Below are 19,565 nucleotides of genomic sequence, written 5' to 3' on the forward strand. Positions count from 1 at the left end.
CAGCTCACAGGTCTGATAAGAAATGTTTCAGTGAAACAAATGAACCGGAACATGTCTGTTCCAGTTGATGGTCACAGAGTTCATAACTCACCCGCCTCCCTCGTGTCTCTCTAAAAAGTCGTGCTGATTAGATAGACGGCTACCTCCCAGTCTCTGTTTCCCATACTCCTTAGTCCTAAGTCACTTAGCGGTAAGAAGAGATTGTGTGGGAGCGATACATTCCAGTTTGATATTTGATCATGATTCAAAGCCGAGGAGTGAGACATTGTAGAGATCATCAAATGCAGGGATGGGGCAACTGTTATCACTAGGGGTGTGTATTGCCTGGCTTCTGGCGATACGATTCGTATCCCGATACATAGGTCACAATACGATACGATATAACCCGATATTAAAGTACAAGGCGATTACTACGATTTTTTTTTTTTTTTTAAATGTATATGACAAGAAACAACTAATCTGTAAATTTGTACACCTTCATGAGAAAATTATGTATGAAATATATTTTACAGTCAAAACATTGGCTTTAACATGCCATGTGCCAACAACTTCAAATAAAAAATAACAAACAATCTGCCTGTGGCTTTTAAACCAAGTTTGACTTTAGTGCAACTTAACTGAGGTATATGCCTAGAACAACAAATAAATGCAGAAAGTTACTACTTTCTTTTTAATTTTTATGAAAAAACACAAGCTGGTCAACATGCTCAGGTTTCAGAGCACCTCTTTGTGCAGTTACAATGTTTCCTGCAGTGGAAAATACTTTCCTGGTTTGTGTATTTTTAGTCATTTTGTGTGTTTTTGGAGTCATTTTCTGTATTTATCTGTCATTTTGGGCATTTCTACTGGAATTTTGTGTATTTTACGAGTCATATGTGTGTTTATTATGTTTGCTTTGTTTTGTCATTTTGGGTATTCATTTTTTTTTTTTGGTCATTTTGCCATTTTGGGTGTTTTTTCTGTCATTTTGTGTAATTGTTAGAGTTGTGTGTTTCTTTGATGTCATTTTGTATACGTGTTGTTGTTTTGTGAGTTCAGGTGTTGGTTTTGTGTGTATTTTAAATATTTTTTGTATATTTTTGTTGTTACTTTTATGTATTTTTGTTGACATTCTGTGCATTTTGCTGTTGCTTTGTGTGTTTTTTTTAGTTATTTTGTGGATTATGTTGGGCTTCATATTACTTCCAATTTCCTGAATTACAATTTTTGCTGGATTTGTCTTGGGGGCTGCACAGAATTAGACTGAAGGCCGATTGTGGCCCCCGGGCCACCAGTTGCCCATGTCTGTGATCACATGGATGACAGAGTTATTCCCATTTTAAACACACAATTCAGTAAAAAAGGTGCCAATTAACCTTTGTTATTATTCTTTATTTGCAAAAAACAAACTTACTGACATTATTACATAATAAACAGCTAAAAAGAAGTGTATTTTCCAGAGGTGCTTTAACTTCCAATGCAGTTGAAATATACTGCAGTAGTTATATTCAATAAACAATGTTATCCTAATCCATTCCAAGGACATGGTACAATTGCCAAGAGTATTTCTGCTTTTGAAGAATTCCAACTGCTACGATGGGGAAGGCATGGGATTTATAGCTGGAAGAGAGAAGAAAAGAAAAAACTAAACAATAATACAGTTTCACATTTTTAAATAAAGATAATGCTGATTTTAATCCATTTGGCTGACACGTTAACTTGTGAATCATGGGTTTGCTTCAGACATTTTCTGGATGCTTAGCGCGAGACTAAATTCTCAGCATGCATGACTCAGTTTGATAAAGGACACTCCTTGAGTAGACAAAAAGACAGATTATGTGTTTTCATATTTTCCGCAACCTAGTTTGACCTTGGGTTGCGTTTTTCGTACTACTCACCCACTCCGCTGAGGTCCACGGTTTCTGCACAGCTCAGAAAGCGTGCCACTTGTGGAGAGCAGGAGGCAGGTGTGTCCGCGTTTTCTCTCAGGCAGCGCTCAAACTCTACAAACTGCTTGGAGCAGTCCTGCCTGATCTTCTGGATCACTGGGCTTTACACATTGAGAGGTTAATATCACGAATACACTTTGACTCCAGCACTTTGGAAAGTGTCAGCATTAAACACAAAACCAAGTCATTTGTCTTACTGTGATGAAGTGCACTGAGCAACGTCCATTTTCAGCTTGTGACACGTATGTTGCCACGTTGATGGGTTGGAAGCTACACACGAGCCATAAGCTTCCATTTCTTTATGGCAGTACTTTGCAGTGATATCCATAGCAGCCTGCCTGAACGGAATAGATGCAATTAACTCATTATTAGTGACGTCCTGATCCAATATCGGTCTGATATCAGCCTGAAAACGAATATCAGATTTTTTTTTTCCCAATTCATTTTTCATTTATTTTATTCAATTGTAGAATACTGTAGATATTATGTTGAAGGTTAAAATCAATGTAACCAAATGGTTTATAATAAATGGGTCAGTTTTTCTCATCCCTACTGTTGCTGACTATTGTTCTCTGTTTGAGTAACATCACTGGATCAAGTATTTTCTAACATTCCACACTACAAAATAAGTAATAAAAGTATGTATGATTTGTGCTGATATCGTATCGGATGCATATCGGTATGGGCCGATACGCAAGTCTGCAATATTGGTATCATATCGGAAGTGAAAAAGTTGTCGGGACATCCCTAATTCCACACTACAAAATAAATAATTTATTTATTTATTTTTTATTAGAAAAGAAGAAAAAAAAATGTAATAAAAGTATGTATGATTCATGCTGATATTGGCTCAATATCGGTATCATATCGTAAATGAAAAAGTTGTATCGGTACATCCCTACTCATTATAATTGAGAAATGAATTCACTGTAGGATACACAATCCACTTCTTGTCCTGGAGGACCTGCTGGAAAAAACAAATATAGGAAAATTGTCCCCTGGCTTTATTAACGTGATTATTGATTTTACTTCAGGTGTAATTGCTGTTAGTTCAGACACCATAGATTGTATTTAGATTGTGTGAAAACAGGCAGTTTTGAACATGAGCTGTGGCGTATCCAGGTCCATTTAACATTAAAACTAAATCTAACGAAATCGAATGCATAAATCCATCCAGTGCTTAAAGGTTGATTAGCTTCTAGGTTTAAAAAAAAAAAACACAAATCTGACAGAAGTTTCAAATAAGTGGGATATTATAAAATGGCATTGTCACATTAAAGGTCAGTTATAAACGATTAACAACAATGAACAAATCAAACATTTTTTTTTTTTTTTTTAACAAATGACAACCACGTTAACAAAAAAACAAACAAAAATTGAATGAAAACAAAAGGCATAAGTCATCAGAAGAGATGCTTGAATCTGTTGTTTCAAATAAATATAGCGACATCTAATGGTCAACCTTAAACACAACATTTATATAAAATGAGAAAGAAGGCTTCAGTGCAGCTAGAATGTTCATACATGTTTAAATTATTAGTAGCATTAATAATTAGAATCTTATTAATAATAATAATAATAATAAATTTTATTTTATATAGCGCTTTACACTGCATTATTCATTCAAATAATGATTAATACTGTGTATTTTTCTGTATGAAATGCTGTAAAGATATAACTTTGATTCATTGATTAAAGTTATGCTATTATTATTATTGTTATGTCATCCCATCACAGTACCATGAATAAAATTAAATTATTTCACAAATGACTGTAGAAGGTGCTCCACTTTTCACCTCTCCATTTAGGAGCAAATATTTTCCACAATAATATATATATATATATATATATATATACTGTATAACTGATCTCTCATAACATCCCGTTCTTAATCATTGGGATTTAACATGTTGTTAGCTCACTATCCACAATTATTACAATGTCCACTCTCCTGGGAAGATATTTCATCAAATGTGGGAATATGCAAGGTTTAGTCCTTCATTTTGGAACAGGAAAGACTAACTATCTACCGGCTGAGACCAGACCAGAATGGTGAAAAACAGCTCCTGCTCATAATATAAAATAATCAAACAGTATAAATGTCCTAAAGCTTGTCAGAAAGGTACCGATTACGATTTGTCTCGAGCAATTTTCAACTTGATTTTCCACATTTGTAGTAAACAAAAAGGGTCTATACCCCTTAAATTAATCCATGGAGTTCCCAATTCTATTGGTTTGGTAATATTAGGTGTAGGTATTAAAACAACAGTGTCATTGTGTGGTAAACGTGCAGCCATGTTCAAAAACGGTTTCATTTTTCTCTAGACATCAGTAATAAAACAACAACAACAACAAAATAAATTACGTTCAAGTTCTTACATCTTTCTCCTGTACAAGGTTTTGTCCAAAACATTAGCAAAAACCCCAAGGTTATTTAACTCCTACAGCAGCATGTGTCCACCGCCTCCATAGAAGCACTGCTGGTGTCACGTGATCGGATGTGAGACACCACATTGAAAATCTGATTGGCTCAGATTTGTGTCAGTCACACAATGTGGCCGCTAAGATTTAAAGGCAAAGTAACTACTAAATGAGCATTTCGCCCAACAAGAGATGTGCTAATGTTTTTATTTTTTTATTTTATGTTGATAAATAAGCCTCGAAATTATGAAAAACTATTAGCATAGATATATTATTTTACATAATGACAAGTTATCCGTTTCGGTTTGCGCTGATGAGGCTCTACTTGGTTAAACAGTACGTGTCCTTGCGTGCTGACGTATGCGGAAATCACGGTAGCGAACAAGCTTTTTTAGATTTGGTGGTGAACACTGTTGACCGCTCCGTTTATTTAGTCTTTTTCACCGGCGCAGCTGAACGGAGAGCTGGTGGATGGTAGAGGGGGGCCGGGGGGGAGTGCAGTCTACAATGAACGACCTCAGTAAAAACAGGACCATGGGTGCAGATGGAATCCAGGGACCGGGTGAGCTGCAAATGGCCCCTTCTGTGAACCACCACCACCACCACCAGCAGCAGCAGTGTGACAGCGGCTCTGGCGACGAGCTGGTGAGCTCGGTGACGCTGTACAGGCGGAGGCCCCGTCTGCTTCACGGCACCGTGCTACCCTTCCTATCGGTCCTCTATCCGGCCTGGTTGTACGTGTGGTTCGTGGTGTACGGAGCCTCTGAGTACCCGGAGGCCGGCCTGCTGGCGTTAGCCGCCATCGGGATCGCGCACGTTCTTACAGCACTCTCTGGTTATTGGTCCGTGCACGCGCACTGTTGGCTGACTTGCTCAAAGGTAAACATAAACATTACTATGTTCTGTATCGCCTATATCTTTCATCATTATGTGCAGTCACAGTAAGGTTATCGATGGTAGTTCCAAAGATTTACCCTGATGAACTATCCCAAATTCCCTGAAATTAAAAGTTAATCACTTATATTTTAAATTTGGATTAAATTGCTTTTAATTGGCAAATAAGAAAGACAAGCATGGACAAAAATCTGCTGCAGAGAATTAAAACGAGCTGGTTTTAAAGATGGAAAGGAGTTGTTTTAATTAATCAAATACATGGATTCTTTACGATTTTTCCCAAAAGAAAAATTGAAAACATGTAGAATTTAAGATCATGGAGCTGGGTATCGAAGCGATTCAAATTTCCCACAAGGGTTTGGTTTGATTCACGATTCACAATTAAAATCCCTCTTGTTTTTTAAAAAAAAAATGTATTGAATTGGATTCCACTTCATTCTTTCATATTTACTGAGCTGGTTTTAAAGATGAAAACAAGGGTTGTCTATATTAATCAGAATCAGAATTCCTTTATCAATCCCAGGGGCAAATTGCATTAATCAAATAATCAATTGTTAAGGGTTTTCCCAAAAATAAAAATTGAAAACATTTGATTTTAATTCTTTATATATTTCAACCATATAAATGACAACTTAAAAACAGTTTAAAATAAAATAGACATTAAGAAATAACAACAGAACAGTATCTTGCATCTTCAAATACTCACGCATTTCTCAGTTTACATGAATGAAAAGGAGCAGGAAGAAGTATAAACTTACGTAGTCCTTTTTAGAATTATAGATCATAGAGTTGGGTGTAGATGCAGGTTTCCCAAATTGATTCGATTCGCAAGGGCTTGATTTGATTCACGATTAATTTTGATTTCGATTAAGTTCCTGTTATAACTGGGTATACTAGTATTTATAGACAAAATCATTTTAAAGATCAAGTCTAAAGAAGCACAAATAACCATGAATGAATGTATGTAGAGTGACAAAGTGTGTGAACATGTCACCTGTTCCCACAGGAACCTGATCCAAACAAGGCTACACTCACTAAGGTTGTACCCACCCCCAATAATGGTTCTGCTGAGCTTGTGGCGCTACAAAGAGAGCAGGTCAGTTACTTCCTCAACTTCATTTCTAGATGTGCCACTTTGTCTTTGTTGTAAACATGTTGTTGTTGTTGCAAATGAATAACAAGTATTTGGGGTTTATCAGAATAATTTTTCAGTTTGAGGAAATGTAAAGCTTTTTGCATCCATTACACTCACCTTGAGTTGTAAGTTGTATTTGTGACATTTTCATTGTGTTTTGTGATTGCTGGTGCCTATCTTGGTCAGATCTTCATTGGTAAAGAGGTTCCTAATCCTAAATAGGATTTTTTGGGTGTTAAAAAAATATTGTGGCCATTCAATTTCTTCCATATTTTAAAACTGTTACCATAAGCGGAGCAAGACATTTACAACAATCATGCAGCCAAAATACTTACCAACTAGGGATGTAACGATTAATCGTAAGGCAGTTAAAAATCGATTCATAGATATCACGATTGACATCGATACTTTGAAAATTGAAGCGCAGTACTTTTTTTAAACAGCATATATATTTATCCCTTCTCTTGTCCAGCAGTGAACGCGGCGGGCGGAATCTGCTACTACTTTCTTTCTGGCTGTCTTCTACTCTTAAACTGGTTTATAAATGATATCTGTAATATTACGTGAATATCTGTAATATTACGTGAATATCTGTAAAAGTCACGTTTTTCTATTAGTTCTGTCTGCTAGCGTAGCATCTCTTCTTCACTGCAAGATATTTTGAATAGTTTATCAAGGGATTCTTTTGACAATGAAAAATAAAAGGAAAACAATACAATATTTTCTAGTAGTCAGTATTTTTTCCAAAAAAAATAAAGGAATATTTTTCAGTCATCATTTGACTACAGTCCAATTTTGTAAAATAAATCGTGAGAGAATCGCATCGTGAATCGAATCGTATCGGGAGTTGAGTGAATCGTTACATCCCTATTACCGACACATTAAAATTATACGCAAATTGTGCAATTTTTGACAAATCTTTAAAAAGGGCTTTTAGAGCGTTCACACGTTTGTTTTTTCTCCGCTTTTTTCATTGGCCACTCGGAGGTTGATACTGGCTGTAACCTTTTAAAATTATGATGATCTGTTTTTATAACCCCTCAGTCCACATGGTGTTGCTCATAATTGTAACTTCTTCTCTTTTTCCTTGTCTCTGATCAACAGGATGAAAATGGAGACAGAATTTTGTCCTTTGAGTTTCAAAAGATCCGTTATGTCTTTGACTACAAAGAGAAGAAACGCTTTCTACCAATTGCGTTTCCTATCAGCAATCCAATGGGATACTTTCAGTCCTGGCGTGGATACCAAGAGGAGACCGAGCTCCGAGCTGCAGAGAAACGGTACGGCACCAACCGTGCTGAGATGATGGTGCCAGATTTTTTGGAGCTCTTCAGAGAGAGAGCCACTGCACCCTTTTTTGTTTTTCAGGTACGTGGTTGTCGACGCATGCCCGCTCAGAATTAAAAAATGTGTAACCCTACTGTAATTTCCCCCTGTCCATCCAACAGGTTTTCTGTGTGGGCCTTTGGTGTCTGGATGAGTACTGGTACTACAGTGTTTTCACACTTTTCATGCTCGTGGCTTTTGAGGCGTCTTTGGTTCAGCAGCAAATGAGAAACATGTCGGAAATTCGTCGCATGGGAAACAAGCCGTACATGATTCAGGTATTTCATATTTTATCCTGAGGTAGTAAATATACTCTATAGCCCTATTCGCACGAGATAAGTATTATCTGGGGACCCCATGTAATACATAAATGACCCCCCCAACGTCTGCTTTTTATGTGGCGAATTCGCACAAGATAACCGAAGCCTGAGATTTTGCGGAAATTTCCCAGGTATGATGTCAATGCGCTGCTTATTGCGTAACATTCGCTCGCATTGTTTTCAACATGGCGGGTGCTAAGAAGAAAAGTAGGCACTGGACGCAGAAAGAAATATTAAAATTTTCCAAAAGTAAATAAACATGTCTCGGTGACAAAACTACGCATAATCACGCATTGGATTAGTATTATCACAGGACCTCGGAGTTCAGCAAAATATAGTATGTAATTTGCGGGGGAATTTTTACTTTACAAATTACTGACACGGCCGATTCACACGGGATTAACATCACAGACATTCTCCGCAATTATTACAAATTGCATGTGGTCCCTAGATGAAACTAATCCTGTGCGAATAGGGTTTATGAAGTTAATCCCAAACTTTAATAGCAAGAATATTGATTTAATGTCAACATCCTAAATCCAAAATATATTCCATTATAGTTTGTGTTTAATGTCATAAGTTGTGTTGTGTGGAAAAAGCAGATCAACACACAATAATACGTATATTGCACTCATGCTGATTCTAGGTGTTCTGAATGAAAGCTTTGTGTATTAAAGTTTTTTGCATTGTTGTGAGTGTGCAGATCTGCGTTTTTCACACATGGTTTTCTGACACTTTGGCATGTTTTTGGTTGTGAGTTTGGTGATTCGCTCCTGATTAAAACTTGTACTGAATTTCCAATTTAAAGGGATTTTTATTCACCTGCATTAGTGAAAAACACTAACAAACTATAACTGAGCATTAGTGTGTTAAGAAAAGCCATTAGTAATGAATTTTTAGCATTGTTTTTAACATAAATCATATTTTAACCTGAGCATTTTAAAACTCTGTCTCCAATGATTAAATATTTCTAACATTTGGGGTACTTTTTTGCTGTGTTTTCAATCAAATGCCAGTTACACTGGTTTGTATCTTGTTACAGGTGTACCGTAACAGAAAGTGGCGACCTATTTCAAGTGATGAACTTGTCCCCGGAGACATTGTGTCGATTGGTAAGTGTCCTTTCTGAGTTTTGTCTTGTTGTGATTTTTCACTGCCTTGGATCAATGAAATGTTTTATTTGTGTCGTGTCTATTTATCAGGGCGTTCACCCCAAGACAACTTAGTGCCATGTGATGTGCTGCTGCTGAGGGGCCGTTGCATTGTAGATGAGGCCATGTTGACAGGAGAGTCTGTTCCTCAAATGAAGGTTAGAAAAAAACCAAAACAAACAATGTGGGCTAAGCTTTTGTTAATAAATCCATTATTTGTGACATCCGACTAAGAGCTCACCACATTGCTTGTACAGGAACCAGTAGAGGACTTGGACCCAGAGCGAATCCTTGATCTTCAGACAGACTCTCGCCTCCATGTTATTTCTGGTGGAACAAAAGTTGTTCAGCATAGTCCACCTTTAAAGGCCAGTGCTGGTTTAAAACGTAAGCATAGCTTTCTTCTAAACTCTTTATTCCCACGAGCATGTTGGCTAAATTGCAATTTTTAAAACATGTTTCTCTGTGCAGCTGTAGACAACGGCTGTGTGGCCTATGTACTGAGAACAGGATTCAACACATCTCAGGTGACGATGCTACAACACTCATCTTTTTATTTTTTTGCTTTCTTTATTTTTAGAGAATAAAACAACAATTTATATTAAATATATAAGATGTAAGTGTATTGAATATATACATTTGAATATATTTTAAAATGTCTGTCTTTTTAGAGCTTTGAACTTGGAACAAATTGCCTATGGATGTGAAAGACATGTCAACTTTACGCATATTTAAAAATTCTTTAACATCATATTTTTACCAATGTTAAGGTATATATCATGTATTTGTTAGTGTAATGAATGTGTCTTGATGTACCTTTTTACATAATGTTTCTGTATATTTTTAACCGTCTTTAATTTTTCTGTTTTTATATGTATTAGAATTTTTTGTAAAGGTAGGGTAGGCAATTTTGGTTGAAATTGTTTTTATGTCCGGACAAAAATTAAGATCTTATGTGCTCTCAAAAAGGAATGAAGAAAATCTGTCAACTGTAGAAGGTATAAACCTCTAAAAACTTCGACCAATGCAAAAAAACGAACCGTTTTTTAAACAATCATGTCTCCCTGCTCGTTCTCGATCCCTCACATGCACAAGCTCACACTGAGCTGACGGAGTTAAAACAGAGTTTTTGGTCACGTTTTTTTAACATATATAATTATAAAGTTTATCGTTTACTTACTGCTGAATGAGACATGAGACCACAAAGTTTCTACACAATACAAGCGATGAGCTGAGCTCCACTTCTGCAGCAGCTGTGCTCATGCATGTGAGTAAGATGGAGCACAGAGGGGACGGGGGAGGGGGTAAAGGCGGAGCCATCGGGGAGGCTACATTCAAAATCATGCTTGCTTTTGAAAATCGCCTACCCTATCTTTAATGGACCCCAGGAAGATTAGCAACCACTATGGTGAAAGCTGATGGGGATCCAATGAACAAATAAATAAATAAACAAATATCCCAATTTTGTCCTCCAGGGCAAACTGCTGAGGACCATTCTCTTTGGTGTAAAGAGAGTTACTGCAAACAACCTGGAGACTTTCATCTTTATCCTCTTCCTCCTGGTTTTTGCCATTGCTGCTGCTGCCTATGTGTGGGTGGAAGGTGAGATGCACCAGTTCAGCCCATTAGGATCTAATGGAAAAGAACACATATTTTAATAAACTAAAGAAAATGGTGGAGCTTTGTTTCTAGTAGTACATTTCTGGCTTTGTGTTACTTCCTCAGGGACCAAGGATGCCAGCAGGAACCGCTACAAGCTGTTTCTGGAGTGCACACTTATCCTCACCTCAGTGGTTCCACCTGAGCTCCCGATTGAGCTTTCTCTAGCTGTTAACACATCTCTAATTGCCCTCGCTAAACTTTGTAAGTCTAAAACATATAATTAAGATGAAAGAAGTGGCTTATGATCATTGTATTAATATCTTCTGTCTTCACTCGTGCTCAGATGTTTTCTGCACAGAGCCCTTCAGAATACCATTTGCAGGGAAAGTGGAAGTTTGCTGTTTTGACAAAACGGGAACATTGACCAGTGACAGTCTGGTGGTTCGAGGAGTGGCAGGTCTCAGGTAAATCATGTGCACCACTAAACATTGAACTATGAAGTGGGAAACAAGCTATTGCAGCAGGTCTCTTAAAATTGTTACAATACGCCATGAATCGTCACATCATGTATTACATTATAAACCTTAAAATCACTTCAATCCTGAATTCAGTCTTTACATTTCATCAAGTAATACGTGATTTGATTTACTGTTTTATTTTGGACAATTTGCAAATGCAATAAAACAAGAAACAATATCACAATAAACAAAACATTTGATGCAGATGGCTTCCCTCCAGAAAAAACAAAACAATGATTACATAAATTACTAGTGCATACACATACTTTTTGTGTTCGTAAGGGAGTGGGTGAAGGTATAAACTTATTAATCTTTTCCTACATTACAGTAAACAATCTGATTTTTCATCCTATTTTTTAAGCATTGCTGCTTTTAATAAATTAGAGTTAGTCTCATCTTTATATGATTTTGATTATAATACACACAAAAAAACATATTACACACTTTCTAAATTGTCATACAACATAAAGGTATTTTCTTTACATTTTTTAAATTGCTTGATATTTGTACACTTTTTAATTTCCATTGGCAAACTGTTCCAGAATCTTACTCCACACACTGAAACACAAAAGCTTTTCCTTGTTGTCCACACACTCACAGACTTAAAATGTATTTACTTCTCACTTTGCAAGCCCCTTCCCTCTCAAAAAAGATATATTAATAATTTTATGTCTGTTTCCTTCACAGAAAGGGGAAAGAGGTCATGCCTGTATCTGAGATCCCAGTTGAGACGCATCGAGTAGTTGCCACATGTCACTCATTAGTCACGCTGGATGACGGACAGTTGGTTGGTGATCCATTAGAGAAAGCTATGCTCACTGCTGCAGACTGGAGCCTCACAAAAGGTATAATAAATAATATGTCAACCATACACAATGCACAATGTAAATCATCTGAGTTAATCGATGGGAAAGAGTTGCTGTGTTATTTGGTCAACTGTCTATTTTACAGGGTTTCCGCGGATCCTTAAAAAGTCTTAAATCAATGTTTCAAACATTTTAACACATAAGTAGGATTTTATTAGGGCAGCCAACTTTGGTAATTTAGGTATCAGTTTCAATACGGTTTAAAAAAAAATGGAATGTACTTATTTAGGTGATAAGGATTAAATATCAAATATAATTTATTTAACGCCTAAACATGATTTTATGTCCAGCAATAGCTGTGTAAGTGCGTGCTGCGCTGCAAAAAAACTAAAAAGTGTTGCTCTTCAGCTGTCCTCAGATCAGATCAGAGAGGGAATAAGTTGTGACAGGCTTGAAACAAGCATCCACTATTAAATCAATCCTTTTTCTGCACAAGAACATGGATTATCCTTATATTTGATATGTATATTATGTAAATAAATCCACTGTCTCTGGCGCCGCGGGCACACAGCGTACCTGTGTTTGACGTGCATTTGTTTCCCTATGCACTGATCTGATGTTGACATTAACAGTTTATTAATAAAATCAGGCTTACCACTAAAACAAATGTAAATATGTCATTTGTATGAGTAAAAAATAGGTTTTAATTGTCAGTTTCAGGTCGGGCTCTGATAAAAAAAATACCTACTGTCTGTCGGACCTGTAGGTTTCATTTTTGCTTTGTCGGGTTCTGGTCAAAGCTTGAATAAGGTTGATATCATAAAGTGTTTAAAAAGAAGTCGGCACCACAAAAAGTCAAAATAAAATAATTGTTTCTTTTTCTTTCTCCTCGTCCTCCTCTGCACCTCCTCATTCATTCTCTGTTGTTGTTTTTTTTTTTTTTTTTTTTTTTTCTTTGTTTGTCGACTAATCGCTACGTGTGCCATAGTCTTGTTCGACCAACCATTTCTTTGGTAAACTACAGCCCTAGATTTTATGATTGTAATTAGTCTCACATTTCAAAATAAATGGTAGCATTCTTTTTTTTTCTTTTTTTGTAAATGAATAAACAACATGGGAAAATGTAAATTTAGTGAAAATGCCTTTATTCTTAATGGTTTTTATTTTTAATATTTTTCTTGGTTTTTTTTTTTTTAATAGATTTCTGGCTATTTTTGTAGTCATCTTGTGTTTTTGGAGTGATTTTTTTATTTTATTTTTAGTCTGTATTTTTTGTGTATTTTACTGTCATTTTATGTGTTTACTTTGGGGGCCGCCAGTCGCTTGCCTGCACTAGACACGAGAAAAATATTCTCCTAACCTTATGTAATTGATGAGGTGATTTTTTTTCCCCAATTATGTTTACTGTGAAGTTTGTTTTAAATTTAATTTCAAATATCAATAAAAATTCTTAAAAAGTCTTAAATTTAATTTGACTTGAATGCAGGAACCCTGTTTTAATTTGTTTAAAGATGGAAATGATTTTATAATCTTGTCATTTTGGTGTACCTATTATTATTTTTTAAAAACATCATGTCAGTTCATGCTTTCCTTTGAAATGGTTTGAATGAATAGTTTAAAACACATTTTTACATCTTGGATCACAACGTCTTGTAACCTCACCAATTTGTTGTGACCTAAGTGTACAAGAGTATGTTTTTTGGGTTTTTGCGGACAGATGAAAAGGTGTTTGCTCGAGGCATCAAAACCCAGGGGCTCAAGATCCATCAGCGGTTCCACTTTGCCAGTGCTCTGAAAAGGATGTCCGTCCTGGCTTCCTATGAAAAACTGGGCTCAACTGAGCTCTGCTACATATCGACTGTCAAAGGGGCTCCAGAAACACTCAGAGGAATGGTAACACTGACTTTTTTCTTGCTGCTAAATTAGCTGTCCACTGGCCAAAACGCATCTATTTTCATGGGTTTTTTTTTTTAGTTTTCAGCATGTCCAACAAGCTATGATGAAGTCCACAGAGAAATGTCACAGGAAGGAGCCAGAGTTTTGGCTTTGGGCTACAAGGAGATTGGACACCTCAGTCATCAGCAGGTTCTTTATTACCTATTTGCAATTCATTTTATTTCAAAGATGTTTTATTTTTGAGACTCATCTGAGTTGTATTACTACTTTATTCCACAGGTCCGGGAGATAAGTCGTGATGCCCTGGAGTGTAACCTACATTTTGCTGGGTTCATGGTGGTGTCTTGTCCCCTCAAGAGTGACAGCAAAGCTGTGATTAGAGAGATCCAAGATGCATCACATCATGTAAATAACATAACCATATGAAAATGTTCATGTTTTTTATACAGCTTAGAATTTAGTTTTGAAATTCCTCTGCTCTTTCTCTCAGGTGGTGATGATCACAGGTGATAATCCTCTAACAGCGTGCCACGTAGCTCGAGAGCTTCACTTTATTCAGAAAGAACACACACTTATTTTACAGCCAAGCCACAATAGGGGTGAGTTTCGTTTTTAAAACTACAATGGCCACTGTTACATGATGTTTTTTAATTCGAAATTAGTTATTCCAAATTAAATAGTTCAGAATTAACGTGTTCTGCTTTGTATTTACATGGAAATTGTCACTCCCGAACTGAGGTTTACATTTATTTACTTCATTTAATTCCGCTTTAGGTCTTGGGTTTGGGAAGGGCTCTGATTGGACCGGGGGTGAACATGACGTATCACATCTATCAGGAAAAACACACAACAAACCTTTTATTGTCGGTTATAAGACAGACAACCACACGAGAACTATTTTCACTTTTATTTTGATTGTAGTGTTGAAGCAGCAGTAAAATGATAAACTTGGTGATATTACAGCCTGTGAATGCAGTAAGGGGACACATTTACTCCGCCTCCGGGTCCTAGTGCCTGTCGTCCGGTGAAGCCTGTTCTGTTTACCGAGGTCTGTGTGAAAGTCTGCATGTTTATGCTTCCCTCCATCTATTCTTTTCATTATATCCATGTATTTTAAGGCTCTTATTAAATAGTCTCGTCTAGGAGTCCGGGCCGCCGCCATCTTGGATTATGTCGTCACCAGTGCATCATCATTGCAAGTCGTGCAAGAGCAGAACGACCCAAATTAACTTAAAGCGGAATAAAGCAATTTAGGTGTTTACAAGAAAGAGGAGTTATCTCATTCGGAATATACCAGCCACCTAATTCGGATGTAAGTTTAATTCGGAATTAAATTAGCATTAGGAAATAAGTGTTTACATGGTCAATTTAAAGTGGAATTAACTTTTATTCCGCTTTAAAGACGAAATAAAGCTCCCATGTAAACGTGGCCAATGTATGACACTTGTATTAATTTTTATTTCATCTTTTTTTAGGGGAGTGGCAGTGGGAATCCATTGATGGCACTGTGTGTATACCACTGCCTCCACCCTCGGTTCCTTCTTTGGTGGACCAGTTCGATTTATGCGTAACAGGAGAAGGGCTGGCGAGAATAAGCTGTGACCCCCACCTCGTCCACGCCCTGCTTCCTCATATACGAGTGTTTGCTCGTGTCAGTCCAAAACAGAAGGTAGGTTTGTATGTAGTGCAAAGATAAAACATTTCTTTCTTTAAAAGATTAGGTTGTTATGACACTGTATTTTCCTGAAAGTTTTATACATAAAGGCTGACATTACATTGTCATTATTATGACATGACACCTGTCATTAGCATGAATAAGGTGTCACCCTAACCCTGTCATTAAGTGTCGTTTGTTACCCTAACCTTAACCGTTACCCTTCCTAACCCCTAACCCCACTAGATCCTTCCACCTAACCCAAAAAAGGCCAACATAGCTCCAAAGATGTCATTATTTAGCCTTAATGACACTTTATTCATGCTAATGACAAATAATGACACCGTAATGTCAGCGTTATGTAAGAAACTTTAGGTAAAGTGTTATCAAAAAATTATATTAACCTAAAAATATTAGGATTATTTATAATAGTTGAGGCAGGGATTGTTTAGTTGTCTGAATGTTTGTGAACATCTTAAGGTATTTTAATTATTAACTTTAAGCTCCTTATGACTAATATTAAGGGTAAGATTCTGTGTTCTCTACAGGCATAAGTATCAGTATTTTACTAATACTATGGATAAGAGATTAGCATATTAGCTTAAGGATGCTAAGAGGGTGTAAAATGTTAAGACTGCGTTTGTACAAATAACACGGTATGATGGTTATACTGTATTAGTATTACTACTAACAGTGATTTATGAATCCATAATGGTTTATGAATGTGGAACAAAAGTCAACATCCAATGTGAACGTTTTTTTTAAATCTAGGTTAAAGACACTCTTTATTCTTTACTGCGTATGACTGAGGGGGAGATTTTTAATCATTATTTTTGTTTTTTTAATGTTTTTACTGCTGATTTTAATGTTCTTATTGATTTTTAAACTGTTGCACTTTTTATTCATGTAAAGCAAATTGAATTGCATTGTGTATGAAATGCACTAAACAAATACATTTGCCTTGCCTTTAGGAGTTTGTGGTCACCAGTCTAAAAGGAATGGGTTATGTGACCCTGATGTGTGGAGATGGTACAAATGATGTTGGTGCCCTAAAACATGCTCATATAGGTACGTTTTAATGTGAAAGCTATAACTGAAGACACACATTCCTATAAATGACCTTGACAGCATTGGAAACATGAATATTGTTTATCTGCAGGTGTAGCTCTGCTGGCCAATGCCCCAGAGCGCATGCCGGAAAAAAGAAAACGTGTGAAAGAAAAAGAAACACCATCTTCAGAAGCAAGACCTCTGCCACCTCAGAGTTCAGGAACAAAGATCACCTCAAGGGCAGCCAGGCAGAGAATTATGGCCCTGAGGGAAGAGCAGCAAAAGGTGTGTCTCTGACATCTGCTAAAAATAGAATACCTACAGCAAACATGCTCATAAAAGTGTGTTATGTAACCGACATTTAAGCTAAAAAAGGTAGTTGGGTTGTTATTTTTTGCATTGATTGAGTCCTTTTGGTTTTTGCATCAGGAGAGAATCAATCAGGTCTTACGAGAACTTGAAGAGGATCAGGTTCAAGTCGTTAAACTGGGTGATGCCTCCATTGCTGCCCCATTTACCTCAAAGCTGTCATCCATACAGTGCAGTGAGTATTACCTTTGCAATTAAAAAGTTAGAAAGGTCTGATTATTCAACAGTTTTACATATCTGAAATGTATTTCCTTTTTGTTTTTAGTCTGCCATGTAATAAAACAAGGGCGATGCACTCTTGTAACAACACTTCAGATGTTTAAGATCCTTGCTCTCAATGCTTTGGTGCTGGCCTACAGTCAGTCTGTCCTCTACCTTGAGGGAGTCAAGTTTAGTGACTTCCAGGCAACATTGCAGGGGTTGCTCCTAGCTGGATGCTTTCTCTTCATCTCTCGCTCCAAGGTGGGAATCTCAGCAGATAGACAGTTTTTTTTTTTTTTTTTTTTTTAAATATATTCTATACACAATGTTTGTTTTTCCCCAGACTTATGCACAAACTCATTAATTTATTTGTTTTGTATTTTGTAGCCTCTGAAAACGTTGTCTCGAGAGCGGCCCTTACCGAACATCTTCAATCTTTACACAGTGTTAACTGTGTTGCTTCAGTTTGCGGTTCACTTCTTTAGTCTGGTGTATCTTTACAAAGAGGCTCAGAGCAGAAGTCCGCCCAGGTAAAAATCAGTCATTCCATTAACTATTAATGTCAAAGTCCTTGTTTGAGAAACGATAATCAACGTGAATTTAGGGCTGGTCATAAATGGATTTAATTGATTTATTGAATTTGTAGATGGAAAAAAATGATTTTTATTTTTTCAAATTTGAGTTTAAAAAAACTCAAATTTATTATGTTTTTAATTGTAATGTTGTATGTTATAAAATATGTAGTTATCTGATTTCTTAATCAGAAAATTTAAGCTACTGTGAAGTTGCTGTTGCACTTTTGCTTAAACCTGGGTTAAAGCTTGAAATAGTTGACATAGAATGACAGAGAATCATTTACTTTTTATTTTGGGAATGTTCTATGCATTTTACCTATTGAGGACAATCACAGCAATAAAGTTGCACTTTTGACAATATATCTGATGTCTGTTTTCATTTTTAAGTGCACTGAAAAAAAAAAAAAATCAAGAATCGAAACTTGAATTTTTCTTTAAAAAATCAGAGATTTTTGTTGAGGCAAAATTGCCCAGCCCTACGTGAATTATTAGTTTTCCTCAATTCTTTCATAAAAAACTGTACAAATGATGTATCTATGTACCATTTCAGCTTGATTTGATGGCATCAGTGACAATGATGCATTTATATCTGTTTTTCTCTTGCAGAGAGGAGCGGTTTGTAGACATTTATAAAGAGTTTGAACCCAGTCTAATTAACAGCACTGTGTACATAATGTCAATGGCCATGCAGATGGCTACCTTTGCCATTAATTATAAGGTACTTGCATATTATACAACAAAACATTGTTTTACATGCATTATTTTGTAATATGTGACAGTGAGTAACGTGTCACTCGTTTATAGGGTCATCCTTTTATGGAGTCTCTTAGTGAGAACCGACCTCTACTGTGGAGTATTGCTTTGTCGGGTTTAGCAATTGTGGGGCTTCTTACCGGTTCTTCACCAGAATTCAATGAACAGTTTGCTCTCGTAGATATTCCTACTGAGGTAAGCTGACACTCTTTATTTATATTTTTTCTGTAATGATCATGTACAAGTTAACACTACAAAACACGTTTCCCATTCACTTCTTTGCAGTTCAAATTCATCATTGCCCAGGTTTTGGTTGTGGACTTTGTCACCGCTCTGCTGGTGGACCGGGTTCTACAGTTCCTGCTTGGCAAAGGAACACTCAGGCTGCCTTCTTGAACTCAGTGCCAAAAGAGACCAATGCCCTTATAAACTAAACTGGAAAAGGAGAGCACACATCGGCGGGGAAAGAGAATCAATACTGCTGTGACGTACATATGGCAGGAGCATTGGGGTGTGCAGGACTGTACCCTAACTTTATTCAGTTTTGTGCCGCCTTACTCACCATAAATATCTGTATTTTGAAAATCTATGATTTCATAATGTTTTTTCCCCATAACTATTTTATTCTTCCGTTTTATTTTGGGTTTTTTATTCCAATTGTCCCCAGGTTGATAATAGGGCCATAAAGACAGCAGTATTGAGTGGAGTGTTCACCTGTACCAGCCAGAGTGAAATATACCTGCACAAAATTGGGGCGTTCTCCAAGAGAATGACAAAAGTGTTTGGGAATTTCTCTTTTTATTTGCCATTGTGATTTTCTAAAAAGGAGAAAAATAAACATCTTTAATGGACTTAAACAACAAAAGACTCCTCGCTTCAATGTGAAATGAAGGGGATCAGCTGGAGCAATTGATAATTATTGGTATGTAGCAGATAGCTGTGTAAAACATTGTTATATATTGTAAT

At 36.5% G+C, this 19,565-nt stretch overlaps 2 protein-coding genes across 7 annotated transcripts; one reads left to right on the top strand and one right to left on the bottom strand.

Annotated features, from left to right (window-relative positions):
- Positions 1 to 1,350: 1,350 nt before the first annotated feature.
- chchd5 (coiled-coil-helix-coiled-coil-helix domain containing 5) lies at positions 1,351 to 4,433 on the bottom strand. 6 transcript variants are annotated; one of them, XM_028454974.1, is made up of 5 exons: positions 4,308 to 4,433; positions 2,831 to 2,895; positions 2,126 to 2,262; positions 1,878 to 2,029; positions 1,351 to 1,599 (listed from the first exon to the last, which is right to left on the bottom strand). In XM_028454974.1, the coding sequence occupies exons 3-5, from the start codon at positions 2,254 to 2,256 to the stop codon at positions 1,571 to 1,573; spliced, it is 312 nt and encodes a 103-aa protein (XP_028310775.1). In that variant the 5' UTR covers positions 2,257 to 2,262; positions 2,831 to 2,895; positions 4,308 to 4,433; the 3' UTR covers positions 1,351 to 1,570. The 6 variants fall into 6 exon arrangements, with proteins under 6 accessions (XP_028310775.1, XP_028310772.1, XP_028310776.1 ...); XM_028454971.1 differs by having other exon boundaries at positions 2,126 to 2,266; XM_028454975.1 differs by having other exon boundaries at positions 2,831 to 2,892; positions 4,308 to 4,406.
- A 284-nt stretch (positions 4,434 to 4,717) lies between these two features.
- On the top strand, positions 4,718 to 19,464 carry atp13a1 (ATPase 13A1). The gene is made up of 25 exons (XM_028454896.1): positions 4,718 to 5,228; positions 6,250 to 6,339; positions 7,483 to 7,746; positions 7,827 to 7,982; positions 9,067 to 9,136; positions 9,227 to 9,333; positions 9,433 to 9,562; positions 9,647 to 9,702; positions 10,651 to 10,777; positions 10,901 to 11,038; positions 11,121 to 11,241; positions 11,983 to 12,140; positions 13,819 to 13,994; positions 14,076 to 14,186; positions 14,277 to 14,402; positions 14,488 to 14,596; positions 15,473 to 15,666; positions 16,623 to 16,719; positions 16,811 to 16,986; positions 17,131 to 17,245; positions 17,336 to 17,532; positions 17,659 to 17,801; positions 18,453 to 18,564; positions 18,651 to 18,794; positions 18,885 to 19,464. The coding sequence occupies exons 1-25, from the start codon at positions 4,821 to 4,823 to the stop codon at positions 18,993 to 18,995; spliced, it is 3,636 nt and encodes a 1,211-aa protein (XP_028310697.1). The 5' UTR covers positions 4,718 to 4,820; the 3' UTR covers positions 18,996 to 19,464.
- The last annotated feature ends 101 nt before the right edge of the window (positions 19,465 to 19,565 follow it).

The sequence above is a fragment of the Gouania willdenowi genome, chromosome 8, assembly GCF_900634775.1.
Source record: "Gouania willdenowi chromosome 8, fGouWil2.1, whole genome shotgun sequence".
In the NCBI taxonomy this organism is placed as follows: Eukaryota; Metazoa; Chordata; class Actinopteri; order Blenniiformes; family Gobiesocidae; genus Gouania; species Gouania willdenowi.

Excerpts from the sequence above, each read along its gene's own strand:
- chchd5 (XM_028454970.1), bottom strand. Across the intron at positions 2,030-2,125 it reads GCTCAGTGCACTTCATCACA|CCCAGTGATCCAGAAGATCA; the intron begins GTAAGACAAATG and ends CAATGTGTAAAG. Across the intron at positions 1,600-1,877 it reads CGTGGACCTCAGCGGAGTGG|CTATAAATCCCATGCCTTCC; the intron begins GTGAGTAGTACG and ends TCTCTCTTCCAG.
- atp13a1 (XM_028454896.1), top strand. The coding sequence starts at position 4,821 with ATGGTAGAGGGGGGCCGGGGGGGAGTGCAGTCTACAATGAACGACCTC. Across the intron at positions 9,137-9,226 it reads CGGAGACATTGTGTCGATTG|GGCGTTCACCCCAAGACAAC; the intron begins GTAAGTGTCCTT and ends TCTATTTATCAG. Across the intron at positions 9,703-10,650 it reads CAGGATTCAACACATCTCAG|GGCAAACTGCTGAGGACCAT; the intron begins GTGACGATGCTA and ends TTTGTCCTCCAG.